We start from the raw sequence: 13653 nt of genomic DNA on the forward strand, positions 1-13653 counted from the left end.
GCAGTGGATTTAAAGAAAGCGTGAAAAAATTGTTAATAGTACGGTAGGGGAAATCGTTGGGGAAAGACAAGTTGTAGCGGGGGGACTATATTTAGTGGGACACCGATTGAACCTACTTCCTGATCGGTGAAGTTAGTCTGGGGGGGGTCAGAGTGAATGGGAATAGGGATCGTCTAGGTTGAGTCAGTGTACTGTAATTTAAAATAAATTGGAATTGAGGATCAAAATAACTTTTGATGTAGTGTTAAGGTCGCTGAACTGCTTCTATAATTGAATTAATCCATCTTTTTGCTTGTTGTTGCGGGCTGTAGCTAAATCAGATGGCAAACTTGGTATTTGTGCAGTTTAATTCAGCTATGAGAAGGTGTGGGAGACTGTCTCCAGTCAACGGTGCTGTTTTCACCTCGAACTGGTCCAGCCGGCGGACTTACAGCAGTGAACTTGATCCTGGTTCGGAATACCTTCACAAGAGCATCGTCCCAACAATGCACTACCAGAAAAGTTTACCCAGGTGAGCGCAGTTTTAATATACCTGCTCCCACATTAAGAGTAGTTAGAAAAACGTTTTAGAACATGCAGTCAATGAAAACACAACAAAATTAATCTACAGAAATGTAATAAGAAAATCCAGATTCCAAAGTTGTACTTTACAATTAAATTGGGAGATTATTCCCAAAAAGCGTCTTTAAATTTTATACATTTTGAATGTGAAACGTTTTAGTTAATTGCCAGCGGTTATGACATATATTCCCTGTGCTGTGCTTAACTGTAACTTTATGTGAAGTCATAATTTAAAGTTATCCTCTCATCCATGTAAATAATCGTCTGAATGTGTGAACTCCTTGTAAATCTTTTACTGTTATTCACGTTCCAAAACTTCTCTTGATTGTTTTCTAGGTTTAATATAATGGAAAAAAATAATTGGCTTAACAGGACAATAAAATGCTTTACCAGCATAGTACATAGGAGGTACGATGTCGCTGAGAATGTAGGTGAGAGGTCACCGACAATGTGAATAAAGACAGCCAATCTGCTGCGAGTTTTGAGACTGCTGTGCGCTTCGCAGTGTTGCATGTAAATACATCCTCCTTGCAACCCCGATAGTTAACGTAGCATCCAGAACTCGACTTCTGGCTGACGTATCAATTGAGGCCAACAGAAACCGATAACATTGCAATATACGGATACTGTTGCATGTGATTGTCTTCTGTATGTATAATATTGTTAAAGTGAGCTTTCTTTTTAGATTGCCTATTCCCAAACTGGAAGATACAATAAGGCGATATTTAGCAGCCCAGAGACCCCTATTAAATGATGAACAGTACAGGTAAGAAATATGGTGCCATGTTGTTTAGCTTTGAACCCTTTTTTTCCGTTTTCCAGCACAACCATTGTGTAATGGAGCCTCTTTGAAACCTCTTTCTTTAGTGTCCTATCATATATTAAATAAGACTTTATTGATCCCATAGATAGATATTAAAGCTAGTGGACATCTTTAAGATCATTTATATCCTGCATTAAGTTGCATATCGCTGCAAGGAAGTCTGGGACAGGCCTATTCCCCTCTGCCTCAAGCCCTGTTGTTGTGTCTTTGCAGCAACACTGAGAAGCTGGCCCGCAGCTTTCAGAATGGTGCAGGAAAGGAGCTGCATGAGGAGCTGGTGGCCCAGAACAAGAAGAATAAACACACCAGCTATATCTCTGGTGGGACAGCAAATCCTCCAGAATCTATGCATTTTAAGCAGCATACATAGGCTCTTTGAGGTTTAAAATGCAAAACATGGCAGGTTATTTTGAAACTTTGTTACTCGGTTCACTTCAGTTATTCTTTTTTTGGTGTGTTCCTCTCCGTTTGTAGCCCCCTGGTTTGACATGTACCTGTCTGCCCGGGAGTCAGTGGTGCTGAACTTCAATCCCTTCATGTCCTTCAATCCTGACCCCAAGCCGAAGTACAACGACCAGCTGGTGCGCGCCACCAACATGACGGCCTCGGCCGTGCGCTTCATGAAGACGCTGCGCGCCGGCTGCCTGGAGCCCGAGGTCTTCCACCTCAACCCGGCCAAGAGCGACACGCGCGGCTTCAAGAAGCTCATCCGCCTCGTACCCCCTTCCCTCTCCTGGTACGGCGCCTACATGGTGAACGCTTACCCACTGGACATGTCCCAGTACTTCCGCCTCTTCAACTCCACCCGCATCCCCCGGCCGCGCCGGGACGAGCTCTTCACGGACGAGACACAGAGGCACCTGCTGGTCATGAGGAAGGGGCACCTGTACGTGTTTGACGTTCTGGACCGCAATGGCCACCTGGTGAGGCCGGCAGAGATCCAGGCTCACCTCCAGTTCATCCTGGACGACCCCGCGCCGCCCCCGGCCTTCCCGCTGGGCTTCCTGACCAGCGAGAACCGAGACGTGTGGGCCGGGCTGCGGGAGAAGCTGCTGGAAGCCGGGAATGGGGAGGCCTTGGGGAAGGTGGACAGCGCCCTCTTCTGCCTGTGCCTGGACGACGAGTCGATGAGGGACCACATCCACACCTCTCACAACATGCTGCATGGCGACGGCTGCAATCGCTGGTTCGACAAGTCCTTCAGCATCATCCTCACCAGGGACGGGTCCGCGGCCATTAACTTCGAGCACTCCTGGGGGGACGGCGTGGCGGTTCTGCGCTTCCAAAACGAGGTCTTCAAGGACACGACGGAGCAGCCCCTCGTGGGCCCCGACTCGGCCCCGGCTCCCGGGGCTGACTCGGCCTCCGCAGTCCGCAGGTTGGAGTTCATCCTGGATGGCCCCCTGCGGGACGGCATCGCCAGGGCCCGAGAGAGCTTCCAGGCCACCGTGTCCAAGCTGACCATCAACGCCATGGAGTTCAAGACAGGGGGAAAGGAGACCCTGAAGAAGAAGAAGCTGAGCCCCGACGCCGTGGCCCAGCTGGCCTTCCAGATGGGCTTCTTGCGGCAGTACGGGCAGACGGTGGCCACGTACGAGTCGTGCAGCACCGCGGCGTTCCGACACGGGCGCACCGAGACCATCCGCCCAGCAACGGTGCACACGCAGCAGTGTGCCAACGCCTTTGTGCGAGAGCCTTGCAAACACAGTGTGGATGAGCTCTTCACGATGTTGGGAAAGTGCTCCAAATACCATAGCCAGCTCACCAAGGAGGCAGCCATGGGTAGGCACCTTTCGCATTTACTTGCATGTATGTCTTATCTGAAGAAGAGGTACAGCTTAATCACCAGGCGGTTGATAAATATAGCTTTCTAGTTTGTTGCCATTTAATAATTGCTTACACTTATATAGTGTAGCTCTTTTCTAGACACTCCACTCAAAGCACTTTACAGCTAATAGGGGCTCCCCTCCACCACCACCAATGTGCAGCACCCACCTGGATGATGCGACGGCAGCCATAGTGCACCAGAACGCTCACCACACATTAGCTATTACACATAGGATTATTAGGAGGCCATGACCGGTAAAGGCCAGGAGGAAATTTGGCCAGGACACCGAGGTAACACTCTTTTAATAACCACAGAGAGTCAGAACCTTGGTTTTACGTTGCATCCGAAGGACAGCACCTTGTGATTTGTGAAGCTTGACCAATTCCCAATAATAATATCTTAACTACATGGGTGATAATATTAACAGCTCATCAAATTGTTAGACACAAAATGCACTGAATTTTTAGCCAGCATTTAAGTTTTCCAAATTCTGAGGGAATTCAACCAAATAAATTATAGAAAAAGCAAAAATTTAAATCTTCAAGGAAGTTAAGATATTACAGTAATTGACATTTTAAGCAGTAAACTTGCTTACTTACTTAAATTTAGTTGCAACTTCAAGAGCGTTTATTAACATGAGTTATTGGTTAAACCATCCTCTCATTTTCCTAATAGGCCAAGGGTTCGACCGACACCTGTTCGCCATGAAATACCTGGCCAATTCTAAAGGGCAGACTCTGCCCAGCTTCTACCAAGACCCTGCCTACGCAGCCATCAACCATAACATCCTGTCCACCAGCACTCTGACCAGCCCTGCGGTGAGCCTGGGTGGGTTTGCGCCGGTGGTCCCCGATGGTTTCGGGGTGGGCTATGGCGTCCACGACCACTGGATCGGCTGCAACGTCTCCAGCTACCCAACCCGCAACGTGCACGAGTTCTTGCAGTGTGTGAGCAAGTCGCTCGAGGACATTTTCACAGTGCTGGAGGGGAAGCCCATCAGCTAGAGAAGCCACTGCAGTCTTTGCAGTCCAACAGTAGCCAGATGCAAGCGCTAGCAGTGCGGACTTCCTCACCCGGGAATGCCCGGGTTCCTTCAGAGGAACCTGAGAGGCATTTCAAAATCACAAATCCAAATCAGTTCTACTATGCTTTGTTACAAATGCTTTCTAGTCCAGCAATATTCCCTCTCCATCTTTGGGATTGTTTTATCAGTAATGAAGCATGGCAGGCTACTTCATAGGGTTTTACAAAACAATATTCTGACTTCAAGCCATCCCACACAACCTGATACAATGTTATAATGCACCTCTGGCAGGAATGACAATGCCAGATACAGCTCTGGCAGAATTTAAAAATAATCTGCAGAATTCTTTATGGCACCTACAAAGAATTGTTTTCAGAATTTAATCTTTAGTCTCTACAAAATGTTGGAAATTATAACATTGAGAGCAGAACACAGAAAATGATTTACAAGATAGACCTTGCATTTTAATCTTCCCAGCAGCAGACCGAAACAGTCTCTAACTGAATGCATATACTTTTATTCTAAAGCACTGTTATTGAGGAAATTTGAAAAATAGCAGTCAATATTATGTTTTTTGAAGACCTACTATAAGGTAGTGTTAATAAAAAAAAATATTTAAAGTGCAACCTCATGTGGTGTGAAAAATGGTTTCATGAGTGAGTTTCACCAAATGTTTGTTATTGAAAATTGTAGCAAAAGGATTGTGCTAAAAATGGATTTTTGCACAAGAAATAATGCTCTATTCTGAAGCACTGTGAAAAGAATTTAAAACCAACACAACCTCTACATGACTCTCCTTGTTTGATTTTAGAGCAGATATGCTTAAAAATTGTGCCTTAATAAAGGAAATTGTTTGCTTTATTGACTTCTCCCCTCCTTTTTTCTTTTGAAATGTTTTTGGACATTACTAGCACTGTGCTAAAAGCTAAAGATGGCTACTGAAACCCACTTTAAATAAATTAAATAATTATTGTTTGTAAATTCAAAATCCTACATTGGAGTGTTGCCCTCGATTTGTACTTGCAATAATTTACCTTCTTAAAAGCAATTTGTATCAATTGCAGAACATTAATCTAATAATCATTGTACACAAAAAGAAATACAGTGTCTTACCAGGGACATCTAATGCAAGAGATTATCAGTCTTGATTTTATTAAGGCTTTTTTATACCACAGTCAGCAGTTTCTCTTTTTAGTAAAGACTTTTTTACCCATGTGGACAGATAGCATCAAGGCTTTGCCCTGCTGTCAGCACTGCGCTGACCTGCCTCTGAACTGGCAAAAATGAATACAATGCCGTCGGCGTATTGAATTTGTTCAGATTCACCACCACCCCACACACTGTCACTAGAACAGGCTTAGCACATGACACACGAGCATGTTTCAAGTTTGGTGAGGTGATGAGGTCTTGGGAGTATCCAGGAAGCTGGAGAATCATCCATCCAAGGAGATCAGCATTTGATAAACTGGTGAGTGACTTCATAGATGCCCACTGACTCGCTGATCTTCTCATCATATTCATTCCAGTCCTGAGTAGTGGGGGAGAAAAATGACTAAATGACTTGAACCTAATGTTTTCCCAGCACTGTATTATTGGAAGGCAGTGACCTTTGTGTGTTCCATACAATACAGGATGGCACAGTCTGATTTACCTCCTATTATTCACAACATTCAATCTAAAAGGAGCCACTTACTCCTTCCTGCAGGTTGATCTCTGGAAATGGGGTCCCAGATTCTGCTCCCTTTGCAGCAAAGCCAGCCTAAAAAGACGAAAATAATCAAGCTGCAATTGTAGTACAGTCTTACATATAGTATCCAATACATATCCAGTATATACATATACAAAAAGTCCATTCACCTGGGGCTGAAAGTCCACCGGCTCCAACCCTCGACATTCAAACTGCACAATCGTCTTAAACCTGTCACTGTCCTCAGCCTGAAGAACAAACACAAGTCAGTGGTTTCTTAAAGTAGAGTTGCACCACACACTTATTTTCATTCTTAATGTTTTCATTGTACTTAAAAGCATTACTTTGATTACTGACAGAAACAAGTGTGTTGTGTCAAGCATTTATATAATAATAAGCATGTAATTTACCCATGCCTTACTAAAGGTTTAAACTCAGAAGCTAAGAATTAGATATTGTAATGCAATTCGGCAGCTACACGTTATTGTGAAAAAACTACACTTTAAATTGCTGCAGATGGCATTCTTTCATTAGATCACTGTATATCTGTGTATACTGTAGGATTAGTGATAGAATAGCTATACTTGTCATAAACACATTTTTTTTTAATACAGCACAATCCACTTCAAAAATCACATAATAAAATCTAAATCCATGTAAGTAATCCAGGTTTTACTTACATTGTATGGAGTAATGGTATCCTTTAAGATGTCTGTTGAAACATTAATATTATATTAATAATGCATAGAAGTGCACTCAAAAATAAAGGTCAATATTTGAAACCAATTATTATGCAAACAGAAAAAGTAAAAATAACATTCTCTTTCAAATCTATTAGCAGTCATTAAAATCCTGTCATATATACAGATGGACTCTTTTGCCAGTTCTCTACATACATGGTTATTCCCCAATAAGTTCCTACAAGGAAAACCGTTCAGGTTAGTAATGGAACAAAACCTCAACAGCAGAACTCTCCAGAAGGAACACCACCCTACCAACAAAATCTTCTAGAGAGAACACTCCACCTAAGCAATTGAATTTTCCAGACAGAACACTCCACCTCACTGCCAGAATTATCCAGACAGAACACTCCACCTCACCAACAGGATTCTCCTGACAGAACACTCCACCTCACCAACAGAATTCTCCAGACAGAACACTCCGCCTCACCAACAGAATTCTCCAGATGCAACACTACCTCACCAGCAGAATTCTCCACAAGAAACACCACCACACCAATAGCATCCTCCAGACAGAACTAACTCACCAATAGAGTTCTCCCGGGAACACAACTTGCACTTCTGGACCATGCTGGCACTTCCCCTCCCTCCTTTCAGAGGCATGCTGTCCTGTAAAACAGCACTCCATCAAACCAAAAGCTTGATGGCAAACAGCAAAGAAAGACCCATGCTGCCCAGTTACGAAACAGTCTCCTATGTGGATTCCATATTTGTGATTATTTATCTTATTCACATGAAGCAATCTATATTTAAACTACTATAGTTTGTAATGTGTCATTTTCCTATTGCACAGCTTTACTGTACCTATATAAAAACCATAAATGAATTAACTAATCTCTCAAGGTGAAAGTAAAAAAATAAACTTAAGGTTACATCCTACAGCTGTAGTGACCAGAAAGGACATGAATGTTTGAGCACTCATGCCCTTTCTCTAAGCAATGTCAGGACATCAGGAATATCACAAGACTCTCTCAACAGGTTTTACAAGCTGTGTCACACCCAGACCTACCATTAGTGTGATGTACTGCCATTTGTCTGATACTTCTCCGCAATTTCCACACTTCAACTGCATCAAAATATCAATTAAAAAATGCATAAGGAACAACATATACACAAATGAATTTCCCCCCATACAGCTACTTTATATACAGTAAACACATCCCAAAGATTAGCGGCAGAAACGAGTTATGAATAGTCAAAAATAACGTTAAAGCAATTAATTGGACAGAAAGAAATAAAATCAACACTTGTAGCCTTCTATTTATTGCAAAAGAATAAAGCAACAGATTTTGAAAAACAGGATATAAATTCTTGCACACAGCAAACGTGAAATACAACCTAGTAGGTTTTTCAAGATATCATGTAATGTATAACCTATTCTGTACTACACAATGTGCCACGTCTGTAGTGTCCTTCGGAATTATGAGTCGTACACTGCTAAAGTAAAAAACAACAACAAAAAGTTTAATCTGAAAAGTTTATCAATTAAATATAATAAATGCATCTGAAATAATGCACGTCTATTATCAATGTTATCACGCATCCGTGAGTAACAGAAGCGTAGGGGTGTGTCTTCCAGCTCATTTTAAAGCACGAATTGCAGTACAGTACGTTTTTATCTGTGCTGTCAACAATACTGCATTTCGGGAAACACATTTTTAAGAAAAAAATGTTTTTTATTTAAAATAGAATAATATTTTAATGTATTATTAAACAAAATAATGCAAACCTGTTTTGTCAATAAGTCTATTACTTTATAATTCGTTTTGACTTTTTGAATGGCCAACGTTAACGTTTATAGACACAGTACCTTTAGGAACCAGCGAAAATCTTCTCCCTCCGGCCGGACATTTGTGATATTTTCCAAAGTAGCTTTAAACTGCAGACCAAATTTCTGAAAACAAAATTAAATTATATATAGAAAATATAATGCAAATAATACCAAGCTACTTAAATTGACACATTTCACTAGTACTTACCACCATCTTGAACTTTCTCACTGGTGAATTGCCGTATTTTTTTACGTTTATCTCTATTGGTTAGGCTGTGTTACACTAATGTCTTTGCGTAATGACAACATGAATCTCCGAATATACGCCACGCTTTCTGCTTTCTCACCTGCGCCCTCTAGTAAAAATAGGGACACTTGATTTGAAAAATCGTCTAAACTAATTTTTCTGTCTTGAAATAGCGGCAGTACTGAGAAACTTTAGTATTGTAATTGTTTTGTTGTTGAACTTCGTGATTGTTGCCCTTAACCAACAAAACGCAAAACGTTCATTTGAATGAAAATGATCAAGTAAGGGTGTTGTAACATCGACGCATGATGTTGATTAATAATCTCAGAATATAATTAAGTGACTGCAGGACAACTTAAAAAGTAATTATTTAAGAACTTTTGAACTCGTTTTATTTTATTTTTTGAAAATCCTACTGGTCTCTAATTTACAGTGCCTAGGTCTTTTCTGAGATTCATAGCTTTTGCACTTCGAAAGGCTTGTATTTTCCTAAAAGATTAATAAAAACAGCTATTTCCATCTTCTAATACAATGGTCATATCCCTTATCCTAAGGGAACCACTGTGTTTGCTCGTTTTTATCTCTAAATCACCGTGTTAATTGATGCCTTTAACTGATCTGCTCATTTTGGTTTTTCATATACGGTACTTAGTTCTGCACTAAGTCCTAAGTTTCAGAAATACTCCACTTCAAACAGAATGTTTCCAACATCAGCATTACAGAACATGAATCCTCCACTCTTCAGCTCGGTCACTCATATTTCTGACTAAACAGCGAGTCATCAATTTATGATTAACTCACAGCTGGGGATGACTGCATCACATACTCCAATGCCAAGTTCCATTTCTTTCTGCAGTGGACCAATTGATTATATACAATACATGGAGGTTCTGAAAACCTGACATAAAGGAATAATTTGGTAGAGAAAGAAATTACAATTCCAATTCAATGTTCTAATGCTGCGAGCCCACCTAAACCAGGGTTAGGAACCACTGCTCGAGCCTGATCTCGTTAGATCTCAAAAGCCAAGCAAAGTTTGACCCAGTTAGTGACCTCTAAAATGTGCTGCTCCAAGTGGTGATGTGGAAGAGTATGTAAAACTCTTCCTTTTAAACCATAATTTTTTAAAGAAATGTCCCAAGATGGCAGCTGGAGACATTGTGGAGACAGAAGGTGCCATCTTTCGAACATGTCAAACCGAGGTCCTGACTTCTAGATCCCAACACCCTGAATTCCACCATGAAATTGCACAATTGGGCCAAACTACAGCTCTCTGTAATTTAGATGATGATTCACTTTCTTTGTCACCTTATCAGTTATGTAGTGAGGCTGCTGCACATTACCCTCAAGGGTTCCCTTCTATATTTAAAACACTTTGGGATGTATTGGGATAAAAGCCACTACAAACAACTAAGATAACCGCTTTAATAATAGAGGCTCAAAATAAACCTAACTGAATTTTTACATCTCCTGTTCGTTGTGACAATATGCAAGCAGATTGTCAATTTCTACAGAACAAATTATTTCATCACACAAAGGAATATAAGACGTTTTCATTCATTATTTTATTTAAAATAAAAAAAGTTTCCCCAAAGCAATGTACAAATAATCCAAAGCAAGCACACAAGAATCATAAGAAATATCTTCACTCTTAGATGGGTTTGATCTTGAAGTGCAAACCAATGAGACTGAAGACAAGACATTTAAGGTCTTGAACCAGGTAGTAAAATACTCTGAGCCCCTCTGGATCCCTGAAATAAAGGAAACATTTATTGCACCACACACACCACATCATCACCATTATGAAAATAGGATATTCATGACAAATGTGCTAAAATAAAATATCTTTATTCCTGAACAAGGATTATTAGGGGACCTGATTTAATTCCAAAGGACTAAGAAAGCGAACCCACAGAAAAGTGCATTTAAAACCGAGAAAAAGGACTCACAAAGGGCTGTGCAAATCAGCAAAATGGCTGGATGAGATCTGCACAACAACTACAATAAATCAAAGGCACTAGATGGGTGAAATGACCTCCTCTTGTTAATAATCATGTGGTCTTAAACTATAAAATGAATTATACCTGCTGTGCACAAACTATAAACATTTATATTCAAGTATCACAAACATTTTCCACTACAATTGTTTTAAGGAGTAAGGATTGTTCATTTGTATGTTAAAGTCAGTAAGATGAATGCTATAAAAAATGCAGCACATTTACATTTTGAAATGATCTGATTTTAAAGAAAACAAATATATTTTAAGGATATTTGTAGAAAAGGTGAAACTGCAGAAAACATAAATTGACACATATACCACGTGTAAAAAAATATAACATATTTTACAGGGTCTTCACAATACCTCAAACTAGATACTTACTTGGACTGGTTGACATCAATCAAGGACCCAATCTTGGAGGTTGTGAATGAAATGTGTTCATCTCCTATTACAATCTCCAGCTCCTACAAGACATTTAGCATATGAATTAGGAAAGTTTAAGTTAAACCTCACCTACTGAGCAAGCCTCAAGATATAAACTTGGATTTAAAATATTGTACCTAGCTAAAAGACCATGATACCAGTCATACACGAAGCACCAGCCACTCCTCCATTTCAATACTTTCAATCCAACAGTGCTACTGAAGAGACTGAAATTAAAAGTTTAACATCTAAATGGCACATTGAAACAACAACTATCATCCATAACTGCAAGGCAACCTTTTTCCCCATTAAGGCTCGTAGGAGTATGGAACAAGCTGCCCAGCCATGTTCTCAAAACTAACACCTGGCTTCTTTCAAAAAGCAACTGGATGAGATCCTCAGATCACCAACCAAACTAAAAGGACTAATGCTGCTGCCATTTACCATTACTTATTCTCATATCCCATGTCTGTGGTGCACTTTGTGTCTCTCTCCAGAAGTACTCTTCATAAAATCTAAACTCAGGCAGATGCTTTGATAATCAAGTATCACTTTTTTGCCAAAGTGGAAGTGAAATTAACCAGGATATGGAATCAAACAAGAATACTGAGATGTAAAAAAGGACCATTTGTTAGATGACCAGAACACAGTGGTACAGTGGTTAGCATTGCTGCCTTGGAGCACTGCGGCCCTGAGTTCAATTCTGGACATGGGGTGCTATCCGTGTGGTTTATTGGCTTCTTGGAAATTGGCCCTGTGTGCAAGTTTCCACTTGGCATCCTGTCCAGCGTGTATCCTGGCTTATGCCCGCTGCTTGCCATGTTAGGCTCTGGCTCCCCTGCAACCGTGAATTAGATGAAGCAGTTAGAAACACCTTGAAGGAAAACAGAAGTACACTGACCTGTCTGCCCACTCTGTCAGGTGGTGGCCACAGTGCATCATCTTCCTTAGTGATCTCACTGTCATCTATTATCCTTTTCAGTTCCTCCATCACACTTTTGTGTACATATGCCTTAGGAAAAACAGAAAGGTCATTATAAAGCTTCAGTGCCTCATGATATGCCAATTTTATCTCCTCATTCTTAACAAATTGATAAGAGAATGCCCTCTAATGCTAATGTAGATGACCGCAAAAAAATGGAATAAAATTTGTTTAATCGCAGAAAATGAACAGTTAAAAATACTTCCTAAAGTATTTCATAATGTAAGATAAGTCTCAGGCATACACACCTCTTTTCTGATCATGACATCGTTCTTGTAATTGCTGTTGTTGGCGTATCGTAGCTTCCCTGTAAAAAATGAAAATAAGTTGCAAAAACCGTAAGTCTCACTTAAAGAAACAAACACTCCTGATCTTTTCGTATTTTGAAAGCGTGCAGTGCTTCCGCTAGGAAATCGAGGTTTTTCAAGAATACCTTCAGACGGGAAAAATGCAATTGCCCAAGAATGAGATCAAAACATGTATATCACAAGTTTCCAAAGTCGTGAGGAAATACTGCCACAGAAGGTAATTTTTTAAGCATATCGTGCAATCATGTATTACTTCGGTTAAGTTTGTATCGGTTTTTGCCTAGTGAACTTCGCGTTCGTTTTGATTTTATCGATATATTCTGAATAAGTAAACAGGGCCTTTCAACATCGGCACTTCATGGTATCATTCATTTTCTGATTGGCATTTTCTCTTCATTGTTTCAGAAACAAACTTAAGATTATTATATCTAAGCGAGATGGGGTACTAAAAGCGTATCATACGGGACATATTTTCACCATCAGAGCTGGTGAAAGTATCCAGCCTCAAATACCTAAATTAACATGGTGATTCAACCACATCCACGTTTACAGTGAGAATCCCTCAATTGGTACCCCGACGATCAACTTCTATATTAGGATTCAGGACTTAAGTACCGTATAGGCCCAAATCCACAGCTACTCAACTCTCGGCCTCTTTTTCTGACTTACCATCGGGTCGAAACTCAAATTCCAGAAACTCGTGCCCAAATTTCCCCTTATGTCCCACATAGTATCTCAGGTAAAAGTCGCTCGACATTTCTCAGCGTAGCACAGTGCACCGTTCAACCGGGAATCACAACGACACACACTGCTCAGCGCTCTCCCTCACAACGCCCGCGTACTGAGGGCACAGTTTACTGACGTCACCCAGGCGGGTCGCTCTATAATGACGCCACGAATAATCAAGAATGGGAGATTGTGTTCTTTCTTTTGCGTTTTTCCAGTTAATATTCTAGCAACAAACATTACTGTGAAGATATTATGGAGAACACGGTTGCCTTATCTAAACGTTTTCAGAATAACCTACGATTATTCCGCGAAGAGAAATAAATATCACAGGCACGTGCTACTACACTTTTCTTATGCTGGAATGGAATAACCTCCGGTCCAATAGGGGGCAGTTTAACGTTTATTGGCGCAAACAACACATTTGAAGAACAGACAAAAATAGGAATAATAGGGCGCATATAATTTAGAAATAAATGCAAGACCTTCATGTAAAGTCGCCACCTCTCTTTGTATAGTTCTTTGGTCATGGAT

At 40.7% G+C, this 13653-nt stretch overlaps 3 protein-coding genes across 4 annotated transcripts; 1 reads left to right on the forward strand and 2 right to left on the reverse strand.

Moving 5' to 3' along the window:
- The first annotated feature begins 100 nt into the window (after positions 1–100).
- cpt2 (carnitine palmitoyltransferase 2) lies at positions 101–5097 on the forward strand. 2 transcript variants are annotated; one of them, XM_006634901.3, is made up of 5 exons: positions 101–511; positions 1247–1327; positions 1598–1704; positions 1859–3166; positions 3888–5097. In XM_006634901.3, the coding sequence occupies exons 1-5, from the start codon at positions 321–323 to the stop codon at positions 4214–4216; spliced, it is 2016 nt and encodes a 671-aa protein (XP_006634964.3). In that variant the 5' UTR covers positions 101–320; the 3' UTR covers positions 4217–5097. The 2 variants fall into 2 exon arrangements, with proteins under 2 accessions (XP_006634964.3, XP_015211158.2); XM_015355672.2 differs by lacking the exon at positions 1598–1704 and having other exon boundaries at positions 420–511.
- A 260-nt stretch (positions 5098–5357) lies between these two features.
- czib (CXXC motif containing zinc binding protein) lies at positions 5358–8745 on the reverse strand. The gene is made up of 8 exons (XM_006634900.3): positions 8643–8745; positions 8474–8557; positions 7673–7729; positions 7191–7272; positions 6604–6635; positions 6094–6171; positions 5930–5995; positions 5358–5764 (listed from the first exon to the last, which is right to left on the reverse strand). The coding sequence occupies exons 1-8, from the start codon at positions 8646–8648 to the stop codon at positions 5687–5689; spliced, it is 483 nt and encodes a 160-aa protein (XP_006634963.2). The 5' UTR covers positions 8649–8745; the 3' UTR covers positions 5358–5686.
- A 1477-nt stretch (positions 8746–10222) lies between these two features.
- Positions 10223–13251, reverse strand: magoh (mago homolog, exon junction complex subunit). The gene is made up of 5 exons (XM_006634834.3): positions 13063–13251; positions 12334–12392; positions 12005–12115; positions 11062–11144; positions 10223–10432 (listed from the first exon to the last, which is right to left on the reverse strand). Exons 1-5 carry the CDS (start codon positions 13148–13150, stop codon positions 10333–10335), a joined length of 441 nt encoding a protein of 146 aa, XP_006634897.1. The 5' UTR covers positions 13151–13251; the 3' UTR covers positions 10223–10332.
- Positions 13252–13653: the final 402 nt, after the last annotated feature.

The sequence above is a fragment of the Lepisosteus oculatus genome, chromosome 9 (genome assembly GCF_040954835.1).
Source record: "Lepisosteus oculatus isolate fLepOcu1 chromosome 9, fLepOcu1.hap2, whole genome shotgun sequence".
Classification (NCBI taxonomy): Eukaryota; Metazoa; Chordata; class Actinopteri; order Semionotiformes; family Lepisosteidae; genus Lepisosteus; species Lepisosteus oculatus.